Source organism: Micromys minutus (genome assembly GCF_963924665.1).
Source record: "Micromys minutus genome assembly, chromosome: 1".
Classification (NCBI taxonomy): domain Eukaryota; kingdom Metazoa; phylum Chordata; class Mammalia; order Rodentia; family Muridae; genus Micromys; species Micromys minutus.
This window is the reverse complement of record NC_137969.1, coordinates 155,010,110-155,028,770: the sequence shown is the minus strand read 5'-3', so window position 1 is coordinate 155,028,770 and position 18,661 is coordinate 155,010,110. Positions and strand designations below refer to the sequence as shown.

The window sequence follows — 18,661 nt, the reverse complement described above, 5'->3', positions numbered from 1 at the left end:
TTTTCTCCTTATCATAGTTTGTGTTTTTCTGCTTCTTTTTATGTCTGGTCCCCCTCAAGTATTTGGCCCATGGTCCCTGCACAAGGATGATATGGAAACTCGTGAAGTGTTTGTTCCATATTTTTAAGGCTAATTTCCCCAGTGTAGGGGAATGTCAGAGTGTTGAGATGGTAGTGGGTGGGTGGGAGCGGGAGCATCTTCATAGAAGCAGGGGGAGGAGGAAGGGGGAGGGGGGAATAACATTTAAAATGTAAATACATAAAATATCCAATAAAAAAGAAGTTAAAAAAAAAAGAATAGCCATTAAACTGCCCAGGCCATCAAGAGTATGCATATCTAAAAAGTGACCAAGTATCTGAAAGATGTCACTTTAAAGAAGCAGTTTTCTAGTGCTCAGTGGTTTCCTTAACAATAGTATTTATTAAGATAGTTTTATTTATGAGACCAAATATTTTATTAGTATTTTAAATAACAAAAGTTATAGAATAAAATTTTAAAAAACCTCATAGTCCTACTCATTTTGATAATAAAAACTATGCAAAACAAATGAACTGCTAATACTAAGCAAATACTATATTAGCCTATTTTAGGCCTGTTCTAATTTGTCATGCCAGGAAATTAACCCAAAAATTCCCATGGGGTTCAAGAATACGAGTTATTCTGTAGACATTAATATAACATCTAACTGTTATGCTCTTTACCTGGAGCCAGACTTCTATTAATTAATACCTTTTATAATATCTATCTGTTGTGCTCTCTACCTAGAGCCACAGACTTCTATTAATTAATCCCTGTTCATAGGAGGCAATTATCACTGCTCTCTACTTGGAGTCAGTGACTAATTCTAACCCACAGGTGAAATTCTCCATGTAATTCAACAAAATCTGTATATAAATCTCCTAAAAGCAAATAATTGCAATTTTATAAACTCACAGTTCAATCAATATCTGCCCCCAAGAAGTAGGCAGCTTCCATTCTGGGCTCTCTGACTCAGAGCAGTCATCTTGTCTCTTTTCACAGCAGGGGACCTCAGAGCCCTCTTTCTTTGTTTCAAGGTTCCCGTGCTTGAGTCAAGATGTGACTTGATTCTGCTTGGCTTGCCAAACTCCAAATTTCTAACTAAATTTCAAACTAAAGGCTAAGAATCTTAAATTTCTAGTGGATTCTTGTCTGCCACATTAGAACTCATCTGTTGTGTGAAGTAATATAAAAAGATTTCCAGGCTACTGGTGGGCAGGCCCACCAGGACTGTTCTCATCTGACCCTGGAGCTCTTGAAACCTCTCCACCTGGCTCTCCAAGTTGCATGGTGGGTTACTACCACGACAGCCCCACACTTCTAAATTCCTGTAACTGGCTGGGGTGCCCCACCATCAAACCTCTCTCTGGAACTCAGTTGAGTCACCATGTGAAGGAAAACACCACACAATCTTGGTTTGGAATCAACCGGTAGTTCAACCACTGGGCACAGCAACTAGCATCCTAATTTTGTAAGCTATTCTAAATAAACTCCTGTAGCAAACCCTGGTGGGTCTACCATCTAAACTGGAGGCCTCTTGTTGGCTACATTTTGTCCTCCAAGCTCTCCCCATCCAAAAGCCAGGGAAAGACTTTTCTTTATGCTGCTTGTGTACTCTGGTATAGTTGCTTTAGTAACATCCTAGCTAACTTCTGTTAACTACTACTTGATCTCGCATTAGTAACCTAGGAAGCAATAAGACTTTGGCAGAATAAAACAATGAAGGCATGTAAAAGAGATCCTCTCTTGGGAATATGCCAGAAACTATCCTCTATTGGGAATGTGCTAAACTTGCTAGAATTTAGAAACTAGATAGCAGTGTTTTCAGACGTGATGACAGTGTTAGAAATGCTACAAAATTCTAAATGTCATGATTTAGTAGTAAGCTGGCTATAATATATCTGGAAATATGGATACTTTGACTTCTTTACAAGGCTCATAAACATAAATACCACAATTTTCTCTTTTGTGTATCTTAGATTTTTATAGAGATGTATATCACACACACACACACACACACACACACACACACACATATATATATATATGACATGAAAAATATGACTGGGTATAGTGGCACATGCCTTTTATACCAGCATGTGGGAAACAAGTAGATCTCTGAGAGTTTGAAACCAAGCCTGGTCTCTAGGCCAGCCAAGGCTACCTAGAGAGATCCTGCCTCAAAATAATAATAATAATGATAATAATAATAATAATATGACTCAGTATGGCATGCAGCCGGTACGGATGTGCTTGGTGCTGTTATTGCTTCCAGTGGGATGACAGTGAGTGCTGAGTATGCTCCTCGGCCAGTGAGACCTCTGAGGTTCCAGACAAGGTGGGAGACTGGCTCCGCGGTGTCTACCGCTTTGCCACCAATCGGAATGACTTCCGGAGGAACTTGATCCTCAGTTTGGGACTCTTTGCTGCTAGAGTTTGACTGGCCAGGAACTTGAGTGACATTGATTTGATGGTACCTCAGCCAGGGGTATAGCCAGAGAATGGAACTCCTGTGTATTCAAACTTTCCAAAGATAGCCTACTGTCTGTGACCACCACAAGATACTGAGTGGCAGCTGAAGTTGACAACCTCTCTTTGCCTGAACCTCAGCTGAAATGTTGCGTCTGCACAGCTCTTGTGCAGTTCCCAACTTTCTGCAGAGGGTGATCTTTGTCCTTGTCCTGAAGAGTAGCAATGGTTCTTAAAAGATTTCAAATAAAGCCTGTACATAATAATAATAATAATAATAATAATAATAATATTTTAAAGAGAAAGAAAAGCAACAAAAATATAAAGGGAACTAATAGGATAAGGAGCAAAAAGAGTGAGGGTAGCTCGGTATGGGGTTACACTTAAATTGTATTACTTTTGTCTTAGTTGGGATTTTACTGCTGTGAACAGGCACCATGACCAAGGCAAGTCTTATAAAGGACAACATTTAATTGGGGCTGGCTTTCGGGTTCAGAAGTTCAGCCCATTATCATCAAGGTAGGAACATGATAGCTCCCAGGCAGACATGATGCAGGAGTTGAGAATTCTATATCTTCATCTCAAAGCTGTTAGCTTCCATGCAGTTAGGATAAAGGAATTAAAGTTTATGCCCACAGTGACACACATACTCTAGCAAGACCACACCTCCAAATAGTGCCACTCCCTAGGCCAAGCATATTCAAACCATGACATTCCACTCGCTGGCCCCTATAGGGTTGTTCATATACATGAGTCTGTAGAGGCCATACCTAAACACACCACAATGTAAAATACATTTAGTCTAGCTTCCAAAGTTTCCATAGTCTATAACAGTCTCAGCAATGTTAAAAGTCCAAAGTTCAAAGTCTCTTCTCAGATCTATTCCATCACTTACCTGTAATCCTAAGAATGAGGTGTTTTGGAAAAGTCTCAGAGCCCCTAAAAACTTTGTTTCTTTACATCAGCTTCATTTCTCATAGGTTCTCTTCATGGTGTCAGGCCTCAACTCCTTTGCATGACCCCTTCAGTCCTGGGCCATCAACTGCAGCAGAGGCACCTTCCCAATGGCCTTCCATGGCCTCTCATGACCCCTTCATGCTTCAATACCAGTACCACCTGGGTAACTCTTACACATTACCAAGTCCAGCTGCAGCACAAGGTACAACCTTGGCTGTCTCTGAACACAGCTTCTTTGTGCTCTCAAATCACTTCCTAGAAGATTTCACCTCACTGATGCTGTGCTCTTCTTAATCACCACTAATTTCTTAGCTCCAACTAACCAGCATCAATTGTCCCAGTAATCTCCTTCTCCTCTTAACTATGAAGCCAGAGCCAGATGACTAAAGCTGCTGAGTTCTGCTGCTTCCTGGGACTGGAACTTGGCCCTCCTTGTTATCACCATCTTTCTGTTTTCCAACTCCTTCACTGCCTAAGATTGGTTATCCTGGAACTTGCTCTGTAGAGTGACTTTGAATTCAGAGATTTGTATGCCTGTCTTCTAAACACTGGGATTGAAGGTGCAGTCCACCGAGTCTGGATTTAAGGTTGTTTGTTTGTTTTTTTAAGTCAAGAACATGCTCATAGGCTAGAGAGATGGCTCAGTGGTTAAAAGCCATGACTGCTCTTCCAGAGGTTCTGAGTTCAAATCCCAGCAACCACATGGTGGCTCACGACCATCTGTAATGAGATCTGATGCCCTCTTCTGGTGTGTCTGAAGACAGATACAGTGTGCTTATAGAAAAATAAATAAATCTTAAAAAAAAAAAAGACGAAAAAAAACTGTGCTTTAGGCTGGCCTTGAACTCAGAGATCTGCTTGTCTTTGCCTTTTGGGATTAAAGGCTTGTACTACCATGCCGGGAGCTAAATTTACCTGGGTGAGTTCTTGCCCCAAGGTCACTACTCCCTTAATTCAATGTAATATCCTTGAACACAGGATTCAGCTCCATTTCACTTTATTGCTTGAACTATATATTTTATATTTTCCCTTTCTCAGCTTGCCATGCTTATTTAAAATGCTCTTCATGAGATTTAACCAGAGAACAAAGTCTGTGATTGGTGTTTCTGAGACTTCCTTTGTTTCTTTACCTTAGATTCAGGCAGACTCTTCAGACAGAGCAAAAATCATCCACATTCTTCATCAAAACACCACAAAAACAGTCTCTAGGCTACATACTGAAATTCTTCTCCACTGAAACCTCTTGGGCCAGGTCAGCACAGTTCAAATCACTCACAGCAACAAAATCTTCCATGTTCCTTCTAGGATAGCCCATTAAGCTCCACTTAAAGCAGTGCAATGCTTTCACAGTTAACATTCTAATTTTATGTATGAAACTTCATTAAACTGTTTGAGTTGAAAACTTAACAGATATAACTGACTTACAAATTCAATCTTAAACTATACTTAAGAGCTAGAAGTGTGATGCTCAATTGGTAGAATGACTGCCTAGCATGCAAAATGCCATGGGTTTGATCCCTAGTACCACATAAAAGGGCAGGGTGGTAAACACCTAACACTCAGTGGATGTACAAGATCAGAAATTGAAGGTCATCCTTAGCCATACAGACTATATGAATCATAGTTTCTCTCCTCCCCACACCATCTTCATGTGCATGTACATGTAAGTGTGTGTGAATATTTTATATATGTATTTATTATTTTATAGATTTATTATTTACATATGTGTTTATATAAGTTTAAGGAACTTGCATGGAAACTTGTGGTACAGCATTTGCTTTGCAAAGACATAACACCTCCATTTGCTGAATAATCTAATACACTTTTACTTTCAAATTAAGAGTTCTTTCTTAACTCTTCCGTAAAAAAAGTTCTTTTCGACATATAAATTTTTTGAGCTTGTCCTCATTGATCTGTTCCATAAAGCTATCAGAAGAAATCGTGACACCCAGTGGATCAGCAAACCAGTCCACAAGCACAGAGAGATGCGTGGGCTGACATCTGCTGGCCCCAAGAGCCGTGGCCTTGGAAAGGGTCACAGGTTCCACTGCACTATTGGTGCATCTCACTGTGCAGCCTGGAGAAGACACAATACTCTCCAGCTCCACCCTTACCACTAATACACATAATATTTGTAAAATTCATATCCAATAAACAATTTAGAACAGTCAAAAAAAGTTTCTTCTTGAAGGCAGTGGTAGCACATACCTTTAGTCCAAGCACTTGTGAGGCAGAGGCAGGCAGATCTCATCTCTGAGTTTAAGACTAGCCTGGACTACAAGTAAGTTCCAGGACAACCAGGGATACACAGAGGAACCCTGTCTTAAAACATAACAAACAACAAAAACGAGTTCTTTCTCATCAAAAAGCATATAAACCCTTATGCATACACCCCTAAAACCACTCCTCTACTGCTGCCTTCCCATTTTTCCCCTAGGCCCCCAATATAGCTCTGAAATTTTAGAATTTTAAAACATTTTTTAAGAAATCACTAGTTTAGGCAACTAATATGACTTTGGCTCATTTTAGGGTTATTATACTTATCATTGATAACTTCAGCTAAAGACTTTGACTAAAATATCATTGATGTTCTGGATTTCATGAGGCTAGCACATTATACTTTCCCTAGTTTGACATCTTAAATGGCTGTCATTTTCTAGATATTAATTATGTGGTAAGAATTTTACATCCCATATTGAATCTCAAAACAAAATGCATGGTAGTTGGCACCTCCATTTTATCAATGAAGTCGCTAAACCTCAGAAAGGTTAAATAATTAGCTCTGCAGAATATATAGTCAGCAAATGGTATAGCCAGGACAGTAAGTCTACAACTAAAGCCTTTATTTAAAACTGTATGACAATGGCCGACAGTGAGAAGTCTTAAGTGCTTTATAAAATGTACCCTTTCCTCTCAACTTTCTAAAATATACTCTAGTCACTGTGTAACAAATAAGGAAACTGAGGAAAAAAGAAATTAATTTACATGTTTTTATGAAAATAGCACATCCTTGATATAACTTGATATATTTTAAGATTAGCCTAACATAGATAAGAGCAGAGCCTAATTTTTTTTTACAACACATACAAAGGTTAAGAATTATATAATGTTTTATACTATATTATCTTTCCTAAACTTAGAAATATTTGAAATTTTAAAAATAAACACTCTGGCACACTCCTTTAATCCCAGCAGTTAAGAGGCAGAGACTGGAGAATCTGAGTTTGAAGTCAACCAGATCTGTAGAGAGAGAACATGCTTCAAAAATTACAAACTGACTGACAAAATGAACAGCAACTGAAAAGGTTGCTTTATTCATATTATCTGCTTGAACTAATTTAGATACTTAGTGAATATTAATATTCATGATCCAAGCAATCATTCTACAAAAAATGTTACTATGAATAGACTTAATGTTGCTGATTTAACATTGGTAACTAAAGTGTTTTTATTGTTCTAAGGGGGTGGAGTTTTCTGTCTGGTTGTTTGTTGTTGTTTGAGACAAGGTTTCTCTGTGTAGTTCTGGAGCCCAACTCTGTAGATCAGGCTAGCCTCTAACTCAGAGACTCACCTGCCTCTGCTGAGATTAAAGGTGTGCACCACAACTGTCTTTTTTTCCCTTTTTTTAGGTACTTTAGCTGTTATTTTAACTTCAGGTTTAGAAAAAGCTGCTCCTGAGGTACAATTTCTGTACTTTACTCAATTTTAAAATGTTATTAAATTCACAAAGTAACCTTCTCTATAGGTTATGGCCATTGCACCAACCCATTACATCTGGCAGCGAGAGAGGCCTGAGCACCACAGTGGAGCTGTTAGGAACTACAACAGAGATGAAGTCCATCTGCCCCGGGGACCGAGTGCCACGCCAGTGGGTTGCTCACTGTGTGGTAAGAAAGGAAGATACATGAGACTGGGACTGTCTTCATCGTCATCTTCGTCCAGTGACACAGTAGAGCTGATGGAAAAACGCTCTCAGGAATTACACAGTTCAGTATCAATGGACATGATAGATCCTTCTCAAATTAATGCCTATCCTCAAGGTACGATTCAATGGTAAAGTAGAATTAGACTAATGCATGTTATTTATCTAGTCAGAGCTCCTGGGCAGGGGGGCATAACTTACATAACTGAGTTAAAGTTGTATTGAAAACTTCCCCTTCAAGTCACCACTGTTTATCCTGTCTATACCCACTTTGTGGTAGCCTACACACACTATAAAGGATTTTAGCATATCTTAAGCTGAACCTTACTATGCTATGAGGTCCATCTATTAAGGCTTGAAGGGTTTCTATGACATGTTTATTTTATTTAAAAATGTTTCCAAGGAAATAAATTTACTTACAATCACCATTCAACTATTGGTTTCTTCTATATACTTTTCTATTTCTAACAAAATTAGGTCATATTCTAGCCAGGCTAGCTTTTTATTATTTACTATAAATCATTTTCCTATGTCATTTAGACTTTGAAAACCTTATTTTAATGGGTATAATTTATTTGTGTATATTATTGTTGAGATCTATATGATTACCTAGAACAGTGATATATTAACTAGAAAATAATTAGCCATAAATACAAACTATACCATAATTTTCAAATTATTTTTATATGTACATTTCCCTGTCATTTGTTCTCTAGATTTGAAATAGCACCAGAATACTCTGCAATACGATCCTATTTACTTCTTACAGATTTCCCTCGTTTGAAAAATAGATTTCACTAGGCATTAGTGACACACACCTGTAATCCCAGAATTTGGGAAACAGGCAGGAAAATTTCTGAGTTCGAGGCTAGCCTGGTCTGCAGAGTGAGTTCCAGGACAGCCAGGGCTATGGAGAAACCCAGTCTCAAACAAAACAAAACAAAAAAGACAAAGAAAGAAAAACAGATTTCTTGTAGTCTCTTCTTTTTTTTTTTTTTAAGGTTTAATTTATTTAATGTAATGTTGCTGTCTTCAGCCACTAAATCATAATGTAAACATTTGTGTTTTCTGATGGTTGTTGGGGGGTCACGACCCACAGGCTGAAAACCACCACTCTCACCCCGACAGTAGAGCATAGTTCCCGTCCTTTACTGGACATAGTGTTTGCTTAACAGCTTCACTGGCAGGAGTTTCTTGCTTTCCAACATCTCCAAGCACAATCTTTGTCATATTCATATTTGACAATAGGACTAATTATTAGCTTAACTATAAAGTGTCATTTGCCATCCCCTTTTTATTTCCCAGGGTTTTACTTTTATATTCTTTGATCCTCAGAATGGGTAATGTTTATTGGATAATGTTTATTGTCCTAGGCAATACAGCAAACTCATTATATTCATAATACACTTAATATTCACTACCACTGAAGGTTAAGTATTGTTATCTCTACATGGCAAACAAGGAAAACAAGGCTCATGTTAATTTGTGTAAGGTTTGCACAGTAATACTTGAATTCTGGTCTGGTGACCGGAGCCTGAATTCTTACCCATTATACTCTACTGCCTTTGATACAACCCTGCTTTTAGCAGTGAGAATAAGCTGTGGCAGGAAGCTTTAAGAAGACTGCTAACGGAGAGAGGGAACTACCAAGAGCCGGGTTCCTTTGGAAATGCTTGTGGAATGAGTTGGGAGGAAATGTAGTCCATGAAGCACACACATGAGAGAGGGGGGAGGGGAGAGAGAGAGAAATAAGAGAGAGAGAGAGAGATAAGAGAGAGAGAGAAAGAGAGAGAGAGAGAGGAGAGAGAGAGAGAGGAGAGAGAGGAGAGAGAGAGAGGGGAGAGAGAGAGAGAGAGAGAGAGAGAGAAGAGAGAGGAGAGAGAGAGAGAGGAGAGAGAGGAGAGAGGAGAGAGGGGAGAGAGAGAGAGAGAGAGAGAGAGAGGAGAGAGAGAGGAGAGAGGGGGGGATAAATGCAATTAAAAAAAAAAACTAGGGCTGGAGATATGGCTCAGTGGTTAAGAACACTGACTGACTGCTCTTCAAATCCCAGCAACTACATGGTGGCTCACAACAATCTCTAATGAGATCTGATATCTCTTCTTGTGTGTCTGAAGACAACTACTGTGTACTTACATATAATAAATAAATACATCTTTAAAAAAAAACCTAAAGCAAGCCTTTGAGGGATTATAAACAAAACTAAGGCACTGATATACAGAAGTTGTAGAAGGAACTATGTTTTTACATGTTTACTGATAAAATTCCCAATTTAGGATTTATAGGTTAATTTTAGGGAGCCACTAATTTTGTTTTGTTTTGTTTCTTGAGACAGGGTCTCACTGTGTAGCTCTGGCTGTCCTGGGACTCACAGAGATCCACCCACCTCTGCTTCCTGAGAGCTGGGGTTAAAGGCATGTGCCACCATCACTTAGAGAAAGGAATACATATTTATCCAACAGTTGTGAATCTCAAGGTTAACCCTAAAAATCTTTTTAGTGTCAGAGGGCAAACAATATAAAGAAAAACTATTGCTAGGTATAGAAGCAATGCCTTGGAATCCCAGCACTGAGGTGGAGGTAGGGGGAACCTCAGATGGAGGCCTCTTTGTACACATCCAGTTCCTTTTTTAAAGTGGGGGAGGGAGGATGAATACACTGGAGAGTTGTCACTCGATAGTCTATAGTCATCTAAACGTTCTACAAGAAAGACACACAGGAGATGGTCTTGGCTCCAGGTCTTTATTTGTGTAGTTATTGGTCAGTGTTTTACCTTTTAAACAAAAGAAAGCGACTTTCTTCCATGCATCCTAACTTCTTCTCCCTTCCTTTCCTTTTTTCTCTTTTTCTTTTTAAAGACACGATCTCATTTAATACTGGGTAGCCCATACTCACTACTTAGACTAGATTGGCTTCAAACTTGCAGAGATCTACCCGCTTCTGGGATTAAAGGTGTGCAATGTTTGTTTGCTTTTGTTGTTGTTTGTTTCGAAGTTTCATCTACCAAAAAGCAATTTTAACACAAACATGCCTGTAAGATTTTAAAAATAAAATGTCAGTTTGACAAGATAGAGGGAAACACTGTCAAAACACTTTGGGGGCGATAGACATTCTTCTTCAAGAAGTCAGACATATTATGACTACCAATATTATGCTAGTCCTTTATATTAAACACATCTAAAACACCCAATCCCCCAAGACATTTTAAAATGGCTATAATATTCATTTTACTACAGAAAAACAAACTGAAAAGTTACACCATTACCACCTAAAGTAACAGCACACAATGAATTTTTTGCCTACATGTATGTCTTCTTACCTTGTGAGTTCAATGCCCATGGAAGCTGGAAGAGAACATAGGATCCCTTAGAACTGGAGTTGCATATGCTTGTGAGCCACCATGCACCGTGTGGGTACTGGGAATTGAGGGTTCAATTCCTGGGTAGATCCTCGGGAAGAGCAGCCAAGTGTTTGTAACCACTGAGCTATTTCTCCAGAACCCACTTTTTAATTTTTGCTTTGGTGTTGATGTTTGAACCTAGGGCCTTCTATATGCTACACTTATGATCTTCCCTTCAGTTTACACCTTCAAACCCATGACACACTTCCACAGGAAACTGCCACTGTTACTCTCTATGCTGCTTTCAGCCTCAGGGCACCCATGCTAATCCAAGTGAAACATGGACACCATTATCCACAAACCTGAGGTTTTAAAATAAAGATAAGGGAAAAAACACAAGAGGCCTTACCTTTGGCATTGACAGGCACAGAATATCCTATATGTTAGATAACCTATAACTAAATAATTTCTCTTAAAAGTAAGTACCTTTTTTAAACTTCATTTTGAGTCATATTGCCATTCACTGTTCTGGTCACAATCACCTATATTTAAAATCTTTGTACTTAACTATTAATGTAATTTTAAAAGTGTTAAGCTTTTTCTTTATTCTAGCTTGCTCCTAAATGAAACAGAGACTTTAAGATATCTTTAATCAATCTTTTGATACATAATAGCTGAGCAGTTATTAATCTATTCTAATCCTCTAAAATAATCTGACTACCTCCCAGCTAAAATCCCTGAGATACTTGCATTTTGTGTTCATCTGGCTTTCTCTGCTCCAGGTGTTTTCCCATGACTTCTCCTAGACCCTCTCTTCTTGACAAATTCCTCCTCTTTCATCTCCCTTTCCCTCTCCCCATCCTCCTCTTCCCTTTCTTTTCCCTTCCTTGGCTGGGATCAAAAGTCCAGTCTTATAAGTTTCGCTGCTCAGACATTGGCTGATCAGCTTTATTGACAGATTAGAGAATAAATAGGGAGCAATGTTTATGCAAAATTGAGACTGCTCGTTCTTAGAATAAGCATTACAATGTCATGTCTGGATTCCCACCAGATATGGGGGCAGAGAAATCAACAGTTGAATAATACAAGGATAATCTTTACACAGTGCACAATCACATTATGCCAATACTTAACATAGATGTAATCAGGGCTAAAGATAGCACTCAGTGGAAGAGCATATATTTGGCAGGCACTGAACACTGGGTTCAAGCCCCAGTGTGCACGCGCATGCACACACACACACACACACACACACACACATACACACACAAAATAAACAGAATAGGGCTCATGGATAAATAATGTTACTGGGAATATGCTATATGACCAATATTTAGGAACATAAAAGATTGTAAAATTATAAACTAAGAACTCTAGAGTTTGAGGGCAGAGGATTACTATAGGTTCTAAAGCCAGCCAAAGCTATAGAGAATCCTGTCTTCAACAAATAAATGAATAGGCTACAGAATTCTCTCTGTGTAAGAGAAAGTTGGTAAGAAATTTTCAGAAAAAATAAGGTATAAACAGAACATTAAATGAGCACTGTGTTTGCAGAGACTAGCAAACGTAAGGGAGAGAAAGGAATACCACATAGGAATTTGAAAATATAGATTATAGCAATGTAGTAGTGGTGCATGCCTTTAATCCCAGTACTCAGAGGCACAGTCAGATGGGGCAGGTGGATCTCTATGAGTTGGAGGGCATACCATGAGTTCTTTTGTGACTGGGTTACCTCACTCGGGATGATATTCTTCAGTTCTATCCATTTGCCTAGGAATTTCATAAAGTCATTGTTTCTAATATCTGAGTAGTACTCCATTGTGTAAATGTACCACAATTTCTGTATCCATTCCTCTGTTGAAGGACAAGTGTGTTCTTTCCAGCTTCTGGCTATTATAAATAAGGCTGCTATGAACATGGTGAAGCCAGACTGATTTTCAGAGAGAGTGTTTGTACCAGCTTATAACCCCACCAACAGTAGAGGGGTTTTCCTCTTTCTCCACATCTTTACCAGCATCTACTGTCATCTGAGATTTTGATTTCAGCCATTCTGACTGGTGTGAGGTAGAATCTCAGGGTTGTTTTGATTTGCATTTCCCTGTTGACTAGGGATGTTGAACATTTTTTTTTTTTTTTTTTTTTTTTTTTTAGGTGCTTCATGGCCATTCAGTATTCCTTAGATGAGAATTTTTTGTTTAGCTCTGTACCCCATTTTTTAATAGGATTGTTTGATTCTCTGGAATCTTAATTCCTTGAGTTCTTTGTATATATTGGATATTAGTCCTCTATCGAATATAGGATTCACAAAGATCATTTCCCAATCTGTTGGTTGCAGTTTTGTCCTCTTGACAGTGTCCTTTGCCTTACAGAAACTTTGCAATTTCATGAGGTTCCATTTGTTGATTCTTGATCTTAGAGCATAAGCCATTGGTGTTCTGTTCAGGAAATTTTCCCCTGTGCCTATGAGTTCTAAGCTCTTCCCCACTTTCTCCTCTATTAGTTTGAGTGTACCTGGTTTAATGTGGAGATCTTTGGTTTACTTGCACTGCCACCAGCAGACTTACTGATCATTTATTGGATAGGAAAGATAGAGGTGGGGCAAATCCTCTAGAAAACAATTGGAAGACGGTTTTGAACCAGATCCCTGAAGATTTGAGAGTGATACAAGAAGGTCAGACATAAACACAAAAACTAACATGAAACCAGGTATGTGACACATACCCATAACCTCAGCATCTGGAATGTGGATGCCAGCCTAAGCTACATGAGACCCTGCATTACAAAATGAGAAGGAAAGAAAGAAGGAAGTTAACATGAGTTAGCATCTGTCCTATATGATTATAGTCATAATTCTTGGGATGCTGAGGTATGAAGATTATGAGCTCAAGGTTAGTCTGAGCTATATTACCTGAAATGCTGTCAGGTAGCAGGGGATGGCACCTGGTCCATAACTAGATTGTAAGCATAATGAGAAAGGCTGTAAACTGTGTCTCCAACTACTTAATAACAAGTGCTAATTTGTTTATTGTTAACTCAAAATTAAGATGGGCACAATGATAGAGGGGTATTGTTCAATTCATTATCCATCAAACACAATATGCTAAGCAGAAACTAAGTACACTTAGTTTGAAATGAAAGAGGTTAAAGGGCAAAATTTTCCTCTCCCTTTGATCCATCCTCTTCATGTAGACACTTAGGACCTGACAATTAATGGGTGTCCAAACTCTAGCTCTCCTTTTCAGTCAGTCCTCAATGCAGCCAGAATGACTTATCCAAACATAAATCCAAGTATATTGCCCATAATTAAATTCTTCAATGTCACCTCAGGGTTTTTTTTTTTTTTTTTTTTTTTAAGATGGACAATTTTGGGTTGAAGACATAGCTCAGTTTGTAGAGTACTTGGTAAACAAACACTCAATAACCACAGGATTGATCTCCAGTATTGCATAATAAAAGCATAGTGATTCACACCCATAATCCTGGCTTTTAGAAGACAGAAGAATCAGAAGTTCAGAGTCAACCTCAGCTACATACCGTATCTGAGATCTTGTCTTTAAAAATAAAAGACAAACTCCTTAGAAGGCCTCTGCGGCCCTGCATTGCATGATGGGTGGTTCCAATCTCCTTCTGCTCTCCTGCCTTGCCTTGACCTCCATAATGTATTTTGACCATTTTCAATCTGTGCTCCCTATTTTTATACACCCTTCTTCTCCTTCTGGAACCCTTTTTTGCAATATATCCTTCTCCTAATTCCATATCTTTACATTATTGTTGTTGACAGGACCTCGCTGGGCTCCCTTGCCTATCCTGACATTTGCTATGTAGGCCAGGTTGGCTTGAACTCAGGAAGATGCAGGTGCCCCTGCTTCCTGAGCGCTGGGATGGAAGGATTAATGTCTTTAATTCTTTCATCATACTCAGTTTGGATTTTTTGTTTTTGGTAACCCACTAAGTTTAGTTAGAGTCATTCACATGTTCTGGGTTTGGGGTTATTTTCTACTGAAGCAAGGGCACCTTACTAGAGACTGTGCTCCTGGAGCAAAATGACTCTCCTCTCCCTTCTAGGCTAGAATGTTGATGGTTTTGATCTTGTGCAGGTACAGAGCTGCTGTCCTTTGCAGAAGTGTTTTTACAGCATTTTGCCTCTTACATGCTTTCCCCCAGCCTTTCTGAATTGTGAATAATATACAGATATCCCACCTAGGGCTGAGCACTCAACAGACATGTGTTCCCAGCAAGTTGACCAATTATCTGTTTCTGTATTAACCACTGCCCACTGTAAAAGGCTTCTGTGACCAAGGTTCAGAGCAGCACTAATCTAGGGGTCAAATGTTTAGAAAGCAGCTTGACAGCATGTCCATTTAGCAGAACAACAGTAGTAGGTTCTCCTAAAGCTAATGACATGCTCAGCCTTTGGGAGAGAATGTTTTATAGCTCAAGATGGCCTGGAACTCATGGCAATCCTCTTGCTTCAACCTCCCAAGCTTTGGAACAACTGATGTGAGCTACCATAGACAGAATCTTTTCAACCAGGTTAAAAAGGTGTCAGACTTAATGACATGCATCAAATGATGGGTGATATATACTTTAGGAATATTAATTAGGAACAGGGATTATTCATGGGTACGAGTTACACTAATCCTGATGTTTTTTACCTGGTTAAAAAGGTTCTATAGTAACTCACACCTGTAATTCTAGTGCTGAGAACTGCTATGAGTTCCAGGACAGCCTGGAAAGTGAGATCCTGTCTCAAACCATCCAAACCAAGATTTGAGTATAAGAAAAGAGACTAAAGAGCTGTTACATCTTGAACAGTTATGGTAACACATGCCTGCATCCTGGCACTCCAAGGCTTTTGAGCTGGTTGGCAGTACCAGGGATGAACTCCCTCACTGGGATGGAACTGGTTCATCAACCCCCATAGCAATCATGCCACTATCTTGCCAGTGGGCACATCCTGTTTTCAAGTCTGGTATTATCATAGCATGCAGGGTTCACTGACGTGTAAGACCATTGATGAGTAGTTTTCTTCATCAGCAGCTTGCCACAGCACCACCCTCCAGCACTGTGAAAGCTAGCCAACAGAGAAACATCTACATCTAAACAACAAAATGCTGTGTAACTTTATAAAAATATAACCTTGAAGATGAGCTATCTGAAAAACATGAATAAAGTTCTTTAGACAATCAATATATGTTATTAGAAAATACAAAACAACTGGTCCCTATGAATAATTCCTGATCCTAATTCACATTTTTAAAGTACATTTCTCCCATCATTTGAAGTTAAAAAGTCTTTTCATATCTGTCATTCCAGTGCTCAGGAGACTGGAGCAGGACTCCAAGTGTCACCAGTTCCAAGACACCCTAGGCTATTACAGTAAGCTCCAGGCCAGCCTAAGTTACAGAATGAGACCCTGTCTCAAACCCTATCAAAAACAAGATTTGAGTAGACTAAAAAGATTTAAGAATTGTTATACCTTGAAGCAATGTATAGTACAATATGTCTGTGTCCTGGCACTCCAGAAGCCAAGGCAGGAGTATCACTAGTTGAGACCTGTCTAGAATATCAGGGAACAAGAATGTCTCAAAATAACACTATCTATAGCTAGACATGTGGTTTATGTCTGTAATCCCAGCACTCTGTAGAGGGGAAAGCAGTAGGACCAGGAATCCAAAACCAGCCCGGGCTATATTAGATCTCATCTTTAAACCCAAGAAAAATAAAAACCAAATAAACAAAAGGACTTCTTATGTCTTGAAGGCAAACCCTATTAATAGTTTGCTTTAAGATGTACCAGGTTTAAGGTCCTGGTTTCAATACCCAGAACCAAAGCAACAACAAAGTTACATCTTTATTATAATTTTAAAAAATTATATTAATCTCATCAGTTCTCTTCTACTATTTACCACAGCCCCATTTTCTTTTTGTTTATGGTGTGTGTGTGTGTGTGTGTGTGTGTGTGTGTGTGTGTGTGTGTGTGTATGTGTGTGTGTATGTGTGTGTGTGTGTGTGTGTTGGAGGTTAGAGAACAACTTTCAAGAGTCGGGTCTTGTCTTCTGCCTTGTTGAGGCAGTGTTGCTGCACCAAGTAGTACAGGCTAGCTGGCCAGCCTGCAAGCTTTTAGATGATTCTTCTGTCTCCACTTCCCATATTGGTATAGGAGTGTTCGGATTGCAGATACCAACCACTGTAGCTTTTTTGAAAAACAAAACAAAAATAAAAACACACAGGCTTATAGAGCTAGTAGTTTTATACACTGAGCCTTCTCCCTGAGCCTTCCTCTATCATCTATCTATCTATCTATCTACCTATCTATCTATCTATCTATCTATCTATCTATCTATCTATCATTTACCTACCTACCTACCTATCTATCCATATATCCACACATCCATATATCTATTCATTCATTCATTTAGTTTAGTTTTTTGAGACAGGGTTTTTCTGTAGAACTCTGGCTATCCTGGAATTCCCTTTGTAAACCAGGCTGTCTTCGAACTCAGAGATTTGCCTGCCTCTGCCTCCCAAGCACTGGGATTAAAGGTGTGTGCCACTGAGCCTGGCTCCTTATTATTTTAATGTTCCACATAAGCAATTAAGATATGTACTAGGTCCAGGCAAGTGATGAATGTCTGTAAGTCCAGCACCTAGGAGGCTAAGGGAGGAGTATCAGAGATTCAAGACTAGCCTGGGCTACACAGTAAGATCCTGTCTCAATCTTTTGGTTGTTGTTGTTTTGTTTTGTTTTTTGAGATAGGGCCTCATAGAGCCTGATCATTCTGCTACCTCTTCTTAAATGCTGGGATTAAAAGCAGTATCACCACTACTGTCTCCAAAAAAAAAAAATAAATAAAATAAAGAAAAAAGTCAAAAAGTATATTAAAATACATAAAGTTTTATCTTAAATACATAAAATTTACCTTAAAATGCGTATTTTATTTCAGTAGCCAATGACCATCAATCAAACAAAGAAAATGAAACTAATTTTGTGAAGAAAACCAAATCTATGGAATGGTTTGCAGAGAGTGAAGAATGACAAGGCTCAACTAAATCAAGCTGGAGTCACAGCTACAAAATGGCAAACTAAATGCAAGAAAATGTCAAATGGGACAGTTACCCAGCCGTACAATGGTCTTTAGCTTCTGTTATTTTTCAAGTATATGTTAAAGTCATACAAATCATAGTTATAACTAAACATACCAGAATAAGGTGAAGACACGTTCTGAAGTAGTGACTGATAGTCTACAGCTCTAGTTTGATACTTCTTTGTCTTCAAATCCATTGCTGTCATCTCAGGTACCAGTTCAGTTGAAGTCTGAGCCACAAGATAGGAAGAGCTAGCTTAAAAGAGAAAACAACTAAGGTCATAACACTGACTTCATTAAAAGAAACATTTAATTAATATATTCTCAAACAGTACTGACAATGTGTGGCCATTTTACCAAATGTCTAGCAATATAGGGATATGGTTCATATGGAAAACAAGAATATGACTCTTTTGTAACACAAAATGCACACTACACTGTACAAATGTTTTAGAGTTTGTTCACAAAAAAGTGTTGAAATGTTAAACACTGTCCCTTTCCTGTAATGTTTTTCTCAGAACTTTATTTTTGAGCATTTATTCGGGGCTATTTGGCTGTTAGTAACAGAAACATTTGTCAGTGATCCCACTGTAACTTTACAGATAGGCTTAAAACCAGAAGGATAAGCCTGTTTCATAAATCAATATATCTGAAACCCATTTCATGGCCTAAATAATGTGTCCATATGAGTACCTAAACTTGTTTCTTGGAAGAACTCCAGCAACATTTTAGGAATTACATTTTGCAATTGACTGAGCAGAATAGAAAAACACATTTTCTGTACAAAAAATAAAAAATAAATAAAATCCCTGAAGAGTATCTGATAGTTATTATCAATCTGGTCAACATACTTAAGAATCTACAGTATTTA

At 38.6% G+C, this 18,661-nt stretch overlaps 1 protein-coding gene and 1 pseudogene across 5 annotated transcripts in view; both read left to right on the top strand.

Moving 5' to 3' along the window:
- Nucleotides 1-18,542, top strand: part of SPDYA (speedy/RINGO cell cycle regulator family member A) — a 33,905-nt gene extending 15,363 nt beyond the window's left edge. For all 4 annotated transcript variants that reach the window (XM_080936908.1, XM_080936907.1, XM_080936906.1 and 1 more), the window contains exons 6-7: nucleotides 7,190-7,484; nucleotides 17,650-18,542. In XM_080936908.1, coding sequence (XP_080793034.1) covers nucleotides 7,190-7,484; nucleotides 17,650-17,741 — 387 coding nt within the window. In that variant the 3' untranslated portion in view covers nucleotides 17,742-18,542. The remainder of the gene's footprint in view (nucleotides 1-7,189; nucleotides 7,485-17,649) is intronic.
- Nucleotides 2,116-2,512, top strand: LOC308436573 (mitochondrial import receptor subunit TOM6 homolog; annotated as a pseudogene). The gene is made up of 2 exons: nucleotides 2,116-2,128; nucleotides 2,245-2,512. The product of its transcript is annotated as a mitochondrial import receptor subunit TOM6 homolog (transcript).
- Nucleotides 18,543-18,661: the final 119 nt, after the last annotated feature.